This window comes from Aedes albopictus, chromosome 3 (assembly GCF_035046485.1).
Source record: "Aedes albopictus strain Foshan chromosome 3, AalbF5, whole genome shotgun sequence".
Taxonomy (NCBI): domain Eukaryota; kingdom Metazoa; phylum Arthropoda; class Insecta; order Diptera; family Culicidae; genus Aedes; species Aedes albopictus.
Genome location: NC_085138.1, coordinates 68,618,585 through 68,635,271, shown reverse-complemented (window position 1 = coordinate 68,635,271; position 16,687 = coordinate 68,618,585). Strand labels below are relative to the sequence as shown.

The following is a 16,687-nucleotide window of genomic DNA, read 5'->3' as shown; positions in this document are numbered from 1 at the left end:
TTGCAAGAGAGTCGATGAAGAGAACTCTCTCATGTTACTTTCGCCCTTATTTAAACTCAATCTAAAATTATACCATTACTCGTTTCGGCTAGTCTATTTTCGGCAAGTACCTACCTACCTGCTCATACGCGGGGCAATCCCTCGGCATCGGACCGGTGTCTGTTTTGGTAGCGAACTGTCAAACGAAAAATAAAAGCATTTTTCGGCGTCTTTCCAGCAGACGAAGTGAAACAGTTTGGTTTGCCCGGTAAAAGTGCTTATTTTGCGGAAAATATCGATCTAAGAACTCTCGTGCTTGTGGAAAACGGACGCACAAAATGTCCAATCTTGACGATCAGTACAACACTTTCATGGAGGAGCTGGAACAGAAGCCAGACATCCGCAAGCTAGGATTCCACCATGACGACGAGGACGACGACGATCCGATGCGAGACGTCAGAGCGATGGCGGAGGCCGACCGGCGAAGTAATCGTCGAATTAAGAATCCGGTGGCGTTTGCTCCTAGGCCAATGGATGATGATGACGGCGTGCCTGGTGAGCGGATGGAAATGGACGATGCCGCTGGTCCAATAACGGAACTCAATCCGAACGACATGAACCGCAAGGTGTTGGTTATGCGAAGCGGCGAGATGGACATTGCCTTGGAACCGGAAAAGGCCTTGGTTTATACGTGTTTCAATACGACTTACGACAGGGCTTCGCTTAATCGGGCCGACGTTTGGCATCAGATTATGGTGCATCACGAGGGCAAGTATGGGAAGGAGGAAGTTTTGGAAGCGCTTTTCACGGTTATCAGCACGGATGATTTCTACCCGGTGGCCTACCGGCAGCATACGAACCTCGATTACTTCCTGGTGCGGCTTTGCAGCAAGGCGCTGGTAAAGCTGTTCGATAAGAATTTGAAGCTGCCGATGCCGGGTTCGTCGGATCCGTTGAAGCTGACGGTAAAGCTGAACATTGCCAAGTATATTCAGGGGCAGCTCTATCCGAATGGAAAGATTTTTTCGGCGGTGGCCGAGCGATGCGACAATGCTGGATTGTATGGGTTCTCGAACATGTTGAACCTGGACAGCTTCCGGAATCACGGAGACTTTGAGGAACTGTGTGTCTTCTTGGGAAACCGAGCCCATCTGGAACTTGTCTGCAGCTCGATCAATCGATTGGACGAGATTCGGGCCAAGATCAATGCGATCAAGCTGACCAACAACAGTATTGCGCACATTTCTCCGCTGGTGGCCATTAAGGATCTGCCCATCCAGACGTTGGATTTGCGCTTCAACCGGATTAAGCATCCGGCTTCGCTGCGACCACTGAAGGGCTGCGGCATCAACGAGCTGTACATCGAGGGCAACGGGATTGTCGATGTGCCCGGCTACATGGATGTTCTGAAGGAGTATTTCCCGCATATAATCAAAATCGTAAGTACCTAAATGGGTTTATTTGGTTGGGGTTGTTAGGCACAAATAGCGACTCAATCATATTGAAATACTAAACCACTTAAACCCACATGTACGATATCATTCCAGGACAGCACATTCCTCGGAGCAAAGCAGAGAAAGCAACAGAAGGTGGTGGCAGCCGCTAATCGTGTCGGTGGAGATGACGAGGTGGAAGTCACGTCCACTGTCGGTGAAATGTTCGCCTCCATAAACGGTGTGGTCCGAAATGCCAGCGACTTCAAAAAGTACAAATTCAACACCAAATGGCACCAGGTGGTGGTTTCCCATGACGGGCGCTACGACAAGACGGAAATTCTGGAGAATCTGTTCGCCATGCTGGATAGTTATGATTTCTATCCGTGCTACTACCGAACCTATTCCAAGCAGGACGAGTTCTTCGTGATCAATTGCTACGAAGCGTTGGCATTTTTGGTCCAGTCGAAGCTGGCGCTCAAAATTAAGAGCAGCAACGAGTACATTTCCATCGTGCTCAAGATGGACATGGCGGATTTCAAGGACGGCCAGGTAGTGGTGGAGGAAAAACTGAACTTTGCGCTTCAGGATCGGTTCAACGATCGTTGTCTGGATTTGTGCAACTTCCAGCAGCATTTGGACCGAATCAAGTTTGTGGACTTTAGCGTGAAGAGCACTCGTACGTTGTCGACCATCCTCACCTTGGCCGGCAGAAAGTACGGAATTGCCTGTTTGATTCTTCGTCTGCGACACAACGGAATCCGATCGTTGGGAGCGCTTTCGTCGTTGATTTCCTACCCGAAGCTGATTGCGCTGGATTTGCGGTTCAATGATGTGAGTATTTCTATTTGATACAATTTTTGCCTTTCTCGTGCACCAAGGTGTACCGAAAGGCTATATGTTCACTCCAAAAACGAAAATTTGATAGAGCCTCCGGAGGGGTCAAGTGTTATATACCAATCGACTCAGCTCGACGAATTGAGGTGATGTCTGTGTGTGTGTATGTGTGTGTGTATGTGTGTGTGTATGTATGTGTGTATGTGTACAAAAAAACTCACATCACTTTTTGGCAGTAAACCTCAACCGATTTTAATGACCGACGGTTCATTCGACGCGGAATCTGGTCCCATTGTTTCCTATTGAAAATGGTTCAGATCGGTCCAGCCGTTCCGGAGTTTTGACCATTTAGGTGTTCCGGACCCGTACCCCAGGAAGGGGCCAGATATGAAAACGCTACAAACCCAGCCATGCGGCACATCAAACTACGGCATTTTCGATAACTTGATGAATGGAAAGCAGAAAAATAGTCTCAGACCATATCTGAACCGGTAGTGTCCCGGAACCGGTTCTGGGTGTCCCGCCGGAAGTGACCAAACATAAAAGTGAACTAAACCCATGCATGCGACATATCAAACAGCGGCTTTTTCGATAACGTGATGAACACTAAGCAAGAAAACATTCTCAGACCATATCGGAACCGGTAGTGTTCCGGAACCGGTTGCAAATGTCCCGCCGGAAGTAGCCAAATATAAAAGTTAACCAAACCTATGCATGCGACATATCAAATAGTGGCTTTTTTGATATCCTGACGAACATTAAGCAGAATAATATTCTCAGACCATATCTGAACCGGTAGTGTCCTGGAACCGGTTCTGGGTGTCCCGCCGGAAGTGACCAAATATAAAATTGAACTAAAACCATGTATGCGACATATCAAACCGCAGCTTTTTCGATAACCTGATGAACAGTAAGCAGGAAAGCATTCTCAGACCATATCGGAACCGGTTCCAGATGTTCCGCCGGAGGTGGCAAAGTATAAAAGTTACTCAAACCCATGCAAGCGACATATCAAATAGTGGCTTTTTTGAGATCCTGATGAACAGTAAGCAGGAAAATATTTTCAGAACATCTGAATCGGTTGTGTTCCAGAACCGGTTCTGGGTGTCCCGCCGGAAATGGCAAAATATAAAAGTGAATCAAACCCATGCAAGCGACACATCAAATCGCGGATTTTTAGGAATCTTGATTTGGCAAAAAAATGTCCGGCCATATTGGGGACAACCGGTAGTGTTCCGAAACCGATTACGGTTACCCCATCGGAAGCGGTCAAATGTAAAGGAGGACCAAACCAAACCATGCGCGGGGTTTGACAGTACATCAAATAGCAGCTTTTTTGATAACTTCTTCTTCTTTATGGCTCGACGTTCGCATTGGAACTTGGCCTGCCTCTCTTAGTGGCCTGCCTACTAAAGCACTTCCACAGTAATCATTTGAAGGGTTTTCTTTGCCTGCCATTGCATGAATTTGTATATTGTGAGGCAAGTACAATGATACACTATGCCCAGGAAGTCGAGAAAATGTTCCCGACCATAACGGGAATCAAACTCACCGTTTCCGGATTGGCGGTTCATAGCCTTAATCACTAGGCCAACTGGAGACCCTTTTTGTCTTTCTCGTACACCAAGTGTACTGGAAAGGCTATATGTTCACTCCGAAAATGACTTTTTGATAGAAGGCCCGGAGGGTCAAGTCACATATACCAATTAACTCAGCTCGATAAATTGAGGTGATGTCTGTGTGTGTGTATGTATGAGTGTGTACAAAAATAAACTCACGTAATTCTTTGGCAGTAAACCTCAACCGATTTTGATGACCAACAATTCAGTCAACGCGGAATCTGATCCCATTGTATCCTATTGAAAATGGTTGGGATCGTTCCAGCCGTTCCGGAGTTATGTCCATTTAGGTTTTCCAAGCCGGTACCCCAGGAAGGGGAGAGATATGAAAATATTACAAACCCATGCATGCGACCCATCAAATCGCGGCATTTTCGATAACCTGATGAATGGTAAGCAGCAAAATAGTTTCAGACCATATCTGAACCGGTAATATGCCGGAACCGGTTCTTGATGCAGTGCCGGATTTAGGCCTCGGGGGGCCCGGGGCAAACCCTGAAAAGTGGGCCCCCAGAATCAAAATTAAAAAAAAAAATGACCTTACAATTACGTTTTTTTTTCTTGATCCTATGTATTATTTTTTTAGGCCTAATATTGAAAGCTTCTGATTTCTGAACTTCTCTAAAATTCCGACAAATAGAAAATTATTCGAACATTCAATTTGATATTTGACTCAAATGTCAAAATGCTAGCGTAAATGACATCTCGTTCAGATAGTACATATATTTTAAACTTTCATCCGAATTGAAAACATTTATACAAGTTTAAGAACTTAACGTTCAGTTAAAAATCTACTAAAACATGCAGCAACTTTATTTGAGATTGCACGAGATCGACGAGTATTTCAAAATTCAGATTATACAAAGATTAGTCTCTTGGGAGCAACTGTACCAATAAATCTTAATATCTTCAGTAAAACCAAACATAAAGATATGGAAAGTTACAGTTTCCAAGACACTCGGTTTTCAAAACCAGCCTTAACTCCCAAACATCTCCAGAATTCATCATCTTCTCTTTTTCATGATAGTATTGTGCATCCCAGCTTAATCACTCAGATGCTGACAATCTCAATCAGCCGTCGTTAATCGCGAAAAGATTGTGCCCCATTTGATTTGTATACGGCGGCTGATTATCCATGACAGCTCCCACCTGGCGGCTGCAAAAACAGTTTTAGCCAAGTTGCACACCGTGTGCAAATCATACGGGCGCGGTCTGGCGCGATCTGATGCTGCGCGTTTCGAACGCAACTTGTTGAGAATCTAAGATAAGCGCGACAATAGCGAACTGATGCAAATAAGTATAAGGCATTTGTTTTCGAAATATAATCATAATCAACAAACGTATGTATAATTGTATAATCATTGTGAAATAATAGATAAATTTGTGAAACTATTGAAATTTATATTGATGTACAATTACTCAAAAGGTTAATCTTTCTTGCACTCTGCTTAAAGACACTTTTTGTAGCAACTTGAAGTCACGGAAAAGTGTTTCCACTCGATAAGAACTTTCAAGGGTTTTTAGAGAAAATCGCATAGTTTCAAATACTGCACCAAAAATTATGAAACTTTTGATTTCGAATTATTCTTAAGAGAAAATCCAGATCAATGGCCAAAAATAGTTTAGATACCTTTAGGAACCCTATTATAAGTTCTATTTTTAGTGTGACGTCCTCACTGGGACACTGCTTCTTACCTTAGTGTTTCATGAGCACTTCCACAGTAACTGTGGAACTGTTATTAACAAAGAGTTTCCTTTGTCAATGACCATTTCGTATGTGTATACCGTGTGGTAGACACGAAGACACTCTTTTCCTAAGGAAGTCAAGGATTTTCCTTTACGAAAAGTTCTTGGAACGACCGGGAATTGAACGCGTCACCCTTAGTATGGTCATGCTAAATATTCACACCATAACAGCTGTGGCTATAGGGGTTTTGTTTAAAATATGAACGCTCATTCACGTGAATTTTATATGGTTTCGTTGAAACATATAAATTGTATTTCGGATTCTTGGGGGGCCCCCTTCATCGGGGGGCCCGGGGCACTTGCCCCCTTTGCCCCCCCTTAAATCCGGGCCTGTCTTGATGTCCTGCCGAAAGTGGCCAATTAAAAAAGTGATTTATACCCAATGTTAATAAAATATAGTGAAGTGCGCAGATTTTTTTTTTGTCTAATTGTCTTGATAATGATCGGCATTCAGTGCTAGTGCAGGTGGTCAAGCAGTCAAATGAGAGTTTCGATATTTGCCAGCTCTGCCTATATGTACGTTCCGAGATAAACCAGTCCTGGGCTGAAAATCTCGTTAATAAAGATAATAAAAAATATATGTACGTTTATCATAACGTCGGTATATAAGCCAAAGTTTCCAAATTCGATTATGGCTTTGATAAAACTCTTGCTTTTCTGAATAAGGCTGACACAAATTTCGATTTTCTCCTATGTCAATCCCCCTCTTCCCCTAGGAAATTTTTTGTCGGATTTCAACATTTAGTGGAAGAGCACAAATAAATCAAGAAATCAAGAAATTTTAAAACTTTAAGGTGAAATAAGAGACCTCCAGAAAATTTCTTTAAAAATCTAATGAGCTAAGCGATTCATTGTTTGGGTATTTTTTTCATCAAACACATACATTACGAGTCAACGAGCACTGTGACAAAAGAAGAAAATGAAATTTGTTTCGTTCTAGAGTATTCTCAGGATTCAGGAACACTTTGGCTTACGTCGACGAAAAAATCTTGATTACATAATCGACGAGAAAGGCGATATCACCACTAGGTGGATTAATTCGGGTTTTTCCTGATAAAGTAGATTCGTATTTTAAAGTCTTCGGGTGTCTACTACCCTAAAAACCAAGTAATCTCGATAATATTTCTGAGAATCATTCATTTCTTTCCTTATACCTACTGAAATCAAATTTAAATTTTACAAAACGGATTTTGCACTGACATTTCCTCCAAATACAGTGCTTAATTGCTTGGCTCAATCGAAGGAAATTGATAGAAAACAAGTAATGCCGATGACCAGCTTTTTTATTATTTCACATTTAAGTACAAAGTCGATTAAACGATTCAGAACTCGTCATCACCGGTGCCTTCATCGTTGCAGACATCTGCAATGAAACAATCGAAGAACAGTTGTCCCTTGCTGCACCGACATCGCTTGCAACCGTCCCTAAACTTATCGTTGGCGGTGCACATTTTCGAACCGGGCATTACGGGTCGGCCGGATTCCGGATCGCACGTGTACACGCAATGCTGGCGGTTGCCGTGGAAGTTGCACTTGCAAAAGTAGCAGGCCTGTTGATCGAAAAGTTAGCAAAGTTTTAGACCAATCAGACTAGAGATTGCAAATCGAGGTTATTCTTACGTGATTCACTACATCATGTGGAGTACACGGTAGCTTTGCTTCGTTGAACAGCTTCTGGATGTCCGAGGGAATTGGGACAGGGTCATTTGCTGAAATATATGAATCTTGATCAAACATCTGGATATTTGAAATTTACCTTGACTAACCTAGAATGGATACTGCGACTAGAATTACTATCAATATACTGAATAAGTGCTTCATGTTCAAAGAATTTTACCAAACTACACCAACGTTTTGAATGAAATGTTCAGAGCTTTTGCATCGCGTTTATTCAGACCGATGATGATTTGTTTATACAAATGGCTTTGAAACTGTTGTTTTTGAACCGTTTTGCGTTTTGCTAAGCGAACGAAATTGAATGAATGAACTTGATTGTGACGAAATATTTTGCATCACGTCAACGGCTACTATCTGTTATGAATTTATTGTGGATTACCCAGAGTGTGAAATTTTGAGATACGTAATATCTGGATTCTCCCGTTCGCTATACCAATAATGATATTCATTTCACCCTATGATCAATTAATAACATTAGACTATGCTTTGGAGTTCTATTGTGCTCGTAATAGAAATTTCGTTGACTTTTTGGGCAGAGTGCAGTCACAGACAAATAGAGGTAACACCTAGAACCATTTTCGTGAAAACCCATCGCCCAGTCCACACTACCATCACCTGGTGGGAATGTTTCACGAATCACTGCGTTATGCAATATCGTCAACAGAAGGCGCTAGTATGAAACGTCAAACGCAAAGGAAAACGATGCGCGCGCTTCTGGTTGTGAAATCAACACCTGTGAAGATTTAAATGATCGTTAAAAGCGTGGTCGATGGACATTTCGCAAGAGTTACGTTTGTTTGTCTGTGGTGCATCTTCGAACCTGTCTTACAGATGCGATATATGAATGAAACAATGGTTCATTGGCAAAGATCTCTTAGTTATTTACTGTGGGTGTGCTCATTTGAAGAACGTGTTTGCTTAACGTTTTATCCCAATTTTCCATCATATGTGCAGGTCGACCCTGAAATGACCCTGGTGATCTACAGAGGACAAGTGGTCACATGCAAGCACTGTAATCGCAATGTTCATTACGCACAGAAATGTTCCGAATATGCGAAATCCATAAAACATCCGTAAACACCCGGTTGACAATGGTGGAGGCTGTGATACGAAACGACGGCTTCGTCGAGTCGAAAAAAAGGAAAGAAAGACTCACTCAGTGTGTGGAATTTTATCGCGAATCATTTAGTGGTAGCTATGTTCTCAGCTTGTGCTACACTTAACGAATGTATTTAACGAATCGTAAAGCGACGATTCGGGAATGCTTTCCGAAATGCTACTCATGTGACTCATTGTTGCGGGAGGTGCTGGTAGCCGACTCTTTCAGCAGAATTAAGACGAGTTTTTGTCTTTATCAGCTACAAAGCTGCAAATCAGGTTTATTTATTTAAAAGGCTTAGTTTATAGTATGTCAAACTTACATATTCGGTCACGGAATCAGAGAGCATAATTGGCTCTTATACTGAACACACCTCCTCACAAGTTACTAAGTGTGACTTTACTGGGCTTATGCATTGTAATGTCAATCTGTATTGTTATTGGGGTGTTCAGTTTTCTTAATCTAACACAACGGAGTATTCAAATTTATGGCTGCGCATCTGTGCGCAACACTCATGTTCATTCCCGGTTCGGTACGAGAGCGCCATCAAGAGAGACAGGATGCTCGGCGACGTTAATGAAAGCGCATCATTCGGCAGGAATATTTTTTTGTCAGGCTTGTTAGTGTCATAGCTCTTGACTCTTGAGTTTTATGACAAGGCAACCAGCAACATCATTAATACAATTAAACTAATTTGTATGTTACGGTTTTAGAGCAAAAATGCGATAAATGATGATAAAAATAACGAATGTTCATAGTTGTTCCAAGACAACGATGGGAGAGCCTTAGAAAGTGTAACACTTTGTGATGTCCGGTTCTCGCCGCAGCAAGTTGGCAGCTAAGTTGGCGTCTATGAAATAGACTAAAGAAAGCCAAAAGAAGGGGAAAAAACGGTCGAGTGGCTCATTTATCACCTCGGCATCCAAACACTGGAGCTCACTGAGTGCACTAGGAAAAAGTCATCTGAATAATAGATCCAACATATCTCTGGTCAACAATTGGGTTTTTAAATGAGGAAAAATGTATTGATTTTTTGATTTTATACGAAAGGGCACCTTTTTCTGAACCACCATGATTTTTTTCAGATTTTTAGAACTTAATTTTGGTACCTAAAATCGATTTCGAAGAGATTTTTCAAAATCACCTTTTGACAGCTGGCCAACTGCTTGACAGTACCGCCCAGTACAAAATGCAACAAGGGGTGATTCGACAAATAGCTCCCATACAAACTTCAAACTGATTTTTAAATAGGTTCCCGGGCATCAAAATTCATGAAAATTTGGATTCCGGCTCAGTTTTGCATGCAGATTCTGAATATGGAATTACCTCAACACCGCTAAAGAAGCCAATTGGGTTTTTAAATTAAGAATAATGTATCGATTTTTTAATTTTATACGAAAGAGCACCTTTTTCTGAGCCACTATGATTTTTTCAGATTTTTAGAACTTTATTTTGATACCTAAAATCAATTTCAAAGAGATTTCTTGAAATCACCTTTTGACAGCTAGGTAACTGTTTGACAGCTCCACCCAGTACAAAATGCGACGAGGGGTGATTCGACAAATCGCTCCCATAAAAACTTCAAATAAAATAGGTTCCCGGTCACCAAAATTCATGAAAATTTGGATTTCGGCTCAGTTTCGCATGCAGATTCAGAATATGGAATTATCTCAACACCGCTAAAGAAGCCAATTATTATGCCTCTCAAGAAAAATCAGAATATGGCGATTATCTGCCTCTGGCTTCTGATATCAGCGCGACAGCCACTAATCATAACAGCGTCACCAGATTTAAAAGTATATAATTCCACTATATGGGGTTTGACAGCAAGAACACTCATTCCACTGAACTACTCTTGCCGTTCGTCACAAATACATCCAAAAACATCTGTCACTTCGCGAAACCCACGTGCTTTTGTTTTTGGCGGGAACACTTTTTCTTTTGTTTTGCCTTGCGACTGTCATGCGGCGGTATGTCTTGCGAGCGTACGACCGCCGCAGGACTCTAATAAAAGATAAGCGCGACAATAAATATTGGTGTCATCGATCGAGCACATGGACACCGAGTTCCCAGCATTGGACGGAACAGATTGGCGATCAAATGTGAGGTTAGGTAATGCAAAATTTTCAACTTTGGAAGCAAAAATAACATATTTCTGGTCAATACATTGCATGAAAGTTATGATAATCCGCAATAATTTTACTTTTCTTCCATTTGTATCACTAGTAATTCAGTCTAGAATTCGCAATTCACTGTTTTAGAAAAGCGCCACCTGCGCAATTTAGCTTTGCGTTTGATCGTCAATAGCGCGATTCTCGATGTCAGCTCAGCGGGTGAAACAGTGGACTCGACACCAGTAGCGAACACGGCACGGAGTGCTCCTTGTAATTTTCTGGAAGTTTCATTGATGAATAAAGCCACGGAAGTGTCGACGATGCGACAAACAAGGTCGCAGTCATCTCGAAGCAAAAACAACAAATAAAACTGTTCACTAAAATCCGATCATCGCAAAGTTTGCTGGTTCACCTTCAAAACCTACTGTCAACATTAATACTCTGCGATGTGATAAATAATTCACATTTTTTCAACGAAAAACGTCAAAGTATAAGATTTGTTCCGCATTCCTATATGCTCCATATCCATACTGAGTAAAAAAGAGCTACTAGTAAACATTTTATAAATTTATTTGGAATATAAGAAACTTTACGATTTGAGTGGTCCTAAAGCGACTTGAAAATCGATGTTTTCACTAAAACATAATCATAATTTTATGTTATAATTTTGAGCGTTCATTCCGCTTGATTGAAGTCATTTATGAGATAGTCTTGTAATAAAAAATAAATAACTTTTAAATGCTCCAAAAATACGTTCAAAATTGAAGGTCACCCATCTTGCCCCGCGGCCGTTCATATGGAGATTATATGGAATGTATCGCATAAGAAAAATGGCTAAAAATCATTTTATTTTTTATTTCCAATGAGAGTGAATAATTTTCCAATCAATACCCTAAACTTTTGTATATTCACGCTGGTCATCTAACAAAATTATTAACATAATCAAAACATGAGTAATACGCCCAAAAATGGCACTGACCCATCTTGCCCCACCCCACCCTACATTAACTTGCTGTTAACTCGCTTCAGAAACATCGTAGCAAAAATCAATGTACGGAACACTTTTTTTTCATTTTTTTTTGTACCCGAAACTTTGTAGAACAATGCACTAGTGTAGCATCAATAATACAATGTAATTTACTTTCACCGCGTCTTGTTCGGCAAACTTTCAAATAAAACTACAAGGTTCAATTCATCCATACATTGTTTTTTGATAGCATGCTTCTGAACGTAGTAGTAAGTGAATGCAACTTTTCGCAAATGAATGATCCCATCCCTGGCTATGGCCAAAAATCGACACGTGCAAAAAACGAATCGGGTGTAGCTTTAAAACTAGACAATAAAGTTTTATAAAAAAAGCCATATTGTCCCTAAAGACTCATCAGCTTATGGTCGGTTAATTCTTTGATCAATCAAATATCTAGAATCACTAACATTTTGAACAAAAATGTAATGCATACTATTTTCGGGGAAAAGTAGTGCAATCCGCGGTAGCCCTCAGACCGCGGCACGAGTTGCCTATCAAATGAACTAAAAATGCGATAGATTATACCTGATTATACTTACTCAAATTTCATGGTAGTCTTGAATATGAGCGTGGTTAACTAACAGGCTGAATTTTACTAAAGATTTTTTTTTCCTGATACTTATCCCATATTCATATTCCTTTCCTCTTTTCTTCCTCTAAATCAGATCCGTTCCTTCGACGACCTGCAGGGCGTCATCAAGACCAAAATCAAGGAAGTGTTCCTGGACAACAACCCGGTGTGCAATGCGGCTGAAACCGGAATCGAGTACATTCGCCAAGTGCGGAAATTCTTTCCGGCGATGGAAAAACTGGACGGCATCCCACTGCTGGACAAGGGAAATGTAAACTTTTCGCAAAACTTTATCTGCACACCGGAAGCGTACAAGTTTACCGAGTCCTTTGTCAAGCACTATTTCTCAATCTACGACTCGTTCCAACGGTCCAGCTTGAAGGATCTGTACCACCCGAAGGCGCAGTTCTCGATGACCAGCAGTTTCACTCAATCGAAAACGATGGATTCCCACCAGGTGCGGCTGAATGCATACCAAGGCAAAAGCCGAAACCTGCTCCGTTTGGCCAACATTGACCGAGCCATCAGCAGTCTGGTGGTGGGTAGCGAACGCATTGCCAACGTTCTGGTCTCGTTCCCCAAAACGGAACACGATTTCTACTCGTTCCGCGTGGACACACCGATCTTCCGGCCGGAATGCGTAGTCATCACGGTGCACGGTGCGTTCAAGGAAATGGCCAACTCGCTCCTGAGCGATGACTTTGTGCTGGGATTCACGAGGACGTTTTACATTCAACCCTGCGCCAAGGGGTTGGGCATTTTCGAGAAGGCGATTGAGTTCAAAATCTACAACGATCTGTTCCACATGTACAACTTGACCACCTACGGGCGGGAGAACGTATTCAAGCATCATGACGAGCCGGAGGTGGCGGTAAGTCTCAAAATTTTGCACCTTGAATTTCTACGGATTTAACCTTCATTTGATAATTAATTTCCATTTTTCGGTTTCTGACTTTCCTAGGATCCATTTGTCCCGCACAGCGAAGAGCGCGAAAATACAATTATCGTGTTCCAGGAGCTCACCCGTCTCAATCGTAAATGGTGTATGCGTTGTTTGGAAGAATCTTCCTGGAACCTGAAGGTAGCGCTCAACATCTTTCTCAAGCTGTACGAGGAAGATCGCATTCCAGAGAATGGTTTTGATACAACTCTGGGCCAAAAGCGTTAAGTATAAATTTATGTCGTTTTAACGTTTGGTCCTATGTTCGCGATTGTGTAATGGTGAACTTACTATAATTGTGCGTATATTTGCTGTAGGTGTGGTACCTCTTTAAAAAGGTTTGCAATTTCTTCACGCTTTCAGAATCACGTTTCGGGTACATTTTTTTCTTTTACTGACTCATTTTAATACCCTCTCGAAATTAATTGAAAGTGTGATGAAATTATGAACTTTTTGAGGTACTGGAATATGAATATGATAAAAATACATTTTACAATGGAGACATTCAAAAACAGTATTTGTCGATCTCTGGTGAAATATCATTTCGCCTTTCACGTGTTTGTGTTGTATTGCTTATCAATTCGAGGATAACAGTAGTTAGTTCTCCAGCTTCTTTAGCACTGGAAATCAAATAATTGTACTAAATTTCACGTTTTAAATTCACTCCACTTTAGAGTTGACATTTTTCTCATTTTGCTTATGACTTTATGACGAAGGCAACCGCTTCAAAGCAGCAGCTAGCCGCGTCTGATTTGCTTGTTGAACCGACCTTCAATTCACACCCCACTAAAGCTCTGTGGCACTTCAAAATGCAGCAAAAGCTGTTAATAAATTACATAGGGTGACTTTTGGTAATTATTGGCAGGTTTGTTCTCTTAATTATGAGGGTTTTTGTCGGCCCAATTTCCTGAAGCTTAAGGACTGTTCATTAAAGAAAGTGGACATCTGTTTACCAATAGTTTAGAGTTAAAACTAAACAAAAAATTGTGATTTTTTGCTCAGTGTGTAAAACATTGTTCACTTCGGCAACACACTCAAATAAAACGAAAAAAGTAAGAAATTTCGAACGATAGGTCGTATTAGCTTTGCGACTAGCAGATTAATTCTGCACAAATGGTATCCCAAAAAGTAGTCGTTTCGAGAATTGGCTTACTAATACACTTCCGGGACCGCATTTTTTTAACGCTAAGCAGGGGACAGATGTGCCGGATGACGTAGGGTACATCAGAACTGAAAAATTTGGGAAAAAGTTTTTGGTGTGGCAAGCCAATTGTTCATGTGGCTTAAAGAGTTCTTCGTATTTCACAACGGGAACAATCAACGGTGAAAATAACAGAAAGGAATGCATCAAAAAACGACTTCTACCCATCTACCGAAAACATACGGATCCTCTTTTGTTTTGGGCGGATCTGGTATCCGCTTATTACGCTTCTTCTACACTAGTGATGCTCAAGACGAAAAAAGACGATTTTGTCGAAAAATGGCAAAATCCACAAAACTTCTCTGAACAGCGTTCTGTGGAAAGAAACTGGACAATAATTAAGCGGCATCTCAAGAAAGATGGAAGAGAAGCAAGCTCTGTTGATTGCTTAAAAAAATTAGGTCTGCGGCACAACGAAAAGTTACGGAGAAAGTTGTGCAGAATCTAATGGGAGGTATCAAGAGGAAAGTCCAAGTATTCTTCAGAAATGCGAAGTAAATGTTCAAACTCACGTGAATTCGGCAACATGTATGTTGATTGTCATATATAAAAAATAAACTTATGCATTTGTTCGAAAATACATATTTTCTATTGAAAAACAGGTGTCCACTTTCTTTAATGAACAGTCCTTAGTTGTATAATTCAGCTTAGTTGGGAAAGATTTGAGGCCAACTTTGAGTTCAACAGGTTTTGGGGGAGCTGCTCACCTAATCTTTTGGCCTATCACATCTTGCAATTTTTATACTGCTGCATATTAATCATCGAGATGTGACACCTGGTGCTGAAAGGGCAGTGATTATCTGACCATACAATTTGCTCGGATTGTGTGTCTCAGAAGATATCTCCAAATATAATTCCGTCAAAGTATTACAAAAGAGTATTGTGATCAGTTTGCATTATTGACGGGTGAAGTTAATTTCTGAGCTGTAGATACAAGGCCAAGTCCCCCTGGCAAGGTGCCAAACTGGTAAGCTTGGGTCACTGTTTATTGTTAAGTGTCTGGTGTCCTTGATAGAATTGACGTTTGCTTAGTTGGTCATTGTATATTGATTGATATTGATTGGAAAAAAATCGTTTCGAAATTAGTTCATGTGTTAGTGATCGGATACAAATAATGCCTAATAAATCAACTTGATTTCTGATGCTTCTAAAATGAGTTTTGCCACTGTCACATGATCTAACAGTTAACTACAGGTAGTGCAATTTAATTCAATGGTGGCTACCATAATATATGTTTTCTGTAGTTCACTATTCATATGTAGATGTTATAGTATATAGAAGTAGTTCATATTAACAGATAGATAATTATTCTTCGTGGAGGGTAAGAAAAATCTTACCTGTACCTATCTAGTAGCGTGAATTCATATTGATTATACTGATATATGGCATGTGGGGGCAAGATGGGTCAGGGGGCAAGATGGGTCAGTACCGTTTTCAATCGCACAATATATGTTTTGAATCTTTCAATAATTTTCCCAGATGAACGACGGGTATACACAAAAAAGTGGTATATTGTTTTGAAAATTCTATACGTTCCTCGCATAGAAAAAAATAAAATATTTTTTCGTTATACTCCTTATACTATACATTCCATATAACTACGTGTATTGTGTAGACGGGGCAAGATGGGTCACCCTAATTTTTCGGTATGTTTGCATAGTTTTTGAAAATGTTTTATTTTTCATGGAAAGGCTATTCTGTGACCTACATTATCGAAGCGATGAGAGCACTGAAAATTTGAGAACATATTTTTTAAATTTTCCTTCAAAAAATATAGGTTTTCAAAGTCCGTTTATGGCTACCCGAACAAAAATCTTCTAGTTCTGAGAATAATCTACCGATATGTATCAACACTTTCTTCATGTAATCTGTACGTCTATGAAGCTTAGATGTATAGAGAAAAACTAGAAGATTTAGTATTTTTTGTTGGAGGAAAATCGAGTTTTCTAATAGCTGACCCATCTTGCCCCCGTTAAAATGAGGTGGGGCAAGATGGGTCATGTTTTGAAAATTGTTTGTCAAGAAGCAGGTTTCAAACTTTATTACCTTTTTATACTCTTATATCATAGCTGACTAGTGTATCTGAGAGTCGTGGTAGAATACAGAGAAATGCGATTTATATTTAGAAAGTTATAGTGATCCATTTCTTAGGTGACCCATCCTGCCCCCACTTACCATACTCTCTGTAATATTCAAACATTGCAATAAACATAATACTAATATGTGTTTGGGTTGCCCATATGCGGAGCTGTGCGACCCATTATTCTCTTTTTATTCCAGAAACGACCGTTTTGAAGCAAGAAGTGTCCCAATGGCCAATACAAATGGGACTTGTCCGAAACACAAAAGCAAAGTACAAACATTTTATAATCAGGCACGCAACTCTTTCGACGACTAAGCAAATAGAATATGCAATATGCATACTTCAATATAAATTATTGGTT

The 16,687-nt window shown here is 40.6% G+C and overlaps 2 protein-coding genes across 2 annotated transcripts; one reads left to right on the top strand and one right to left on the bottom strand.

The window, feature by feature from the left end:
- The first annotated feature begins 181 nt into the window (after positions 1-181).
- On the top strand, positions 182-13,554 carry LOC109427121 (nuclear RNA export factor 2). Its single transcript, XM_019702688.3, has 4 exons — positions 182-1,418; positions 1,527-2,246; positions 12,197-12,973; positions 13,064-13,554. Exons 1-4 carry the CDS (start codon positions 318-320, stop codon positions 13,268-13,270), a joined length of 2,805 nt encoding a protein of 934 aa, XP_019558233.2. The 5' UTR covers positions 182-317; the 3' UTR covers positions 13,271-13,554.
- LOC115266272 (uncharacterized) lies at positions 6,668-9,366 on the bottom strand. Its single transcript, XM_029872249.2, has 3 exons — positions 7,381-9,366; positions 7,235-7,323; positions 6,668-7,164 (listed from the first exon to the last, which is right to left on the bottom strand). The coding sequence occupies exons 1-3, from the start codon at positions 7,433-7,435 to the stop codon at positions 6,937-6,939; spliced, it is 372 nt and encodes a 123-aa protein (XP_029728109.2). The 5' UTR covers positions 7,436-9,366; the 3' UTR covers positions 6,668-6,936.
- Positions 13,555-16,687: the final 3,133 nt, after the last annotated feature.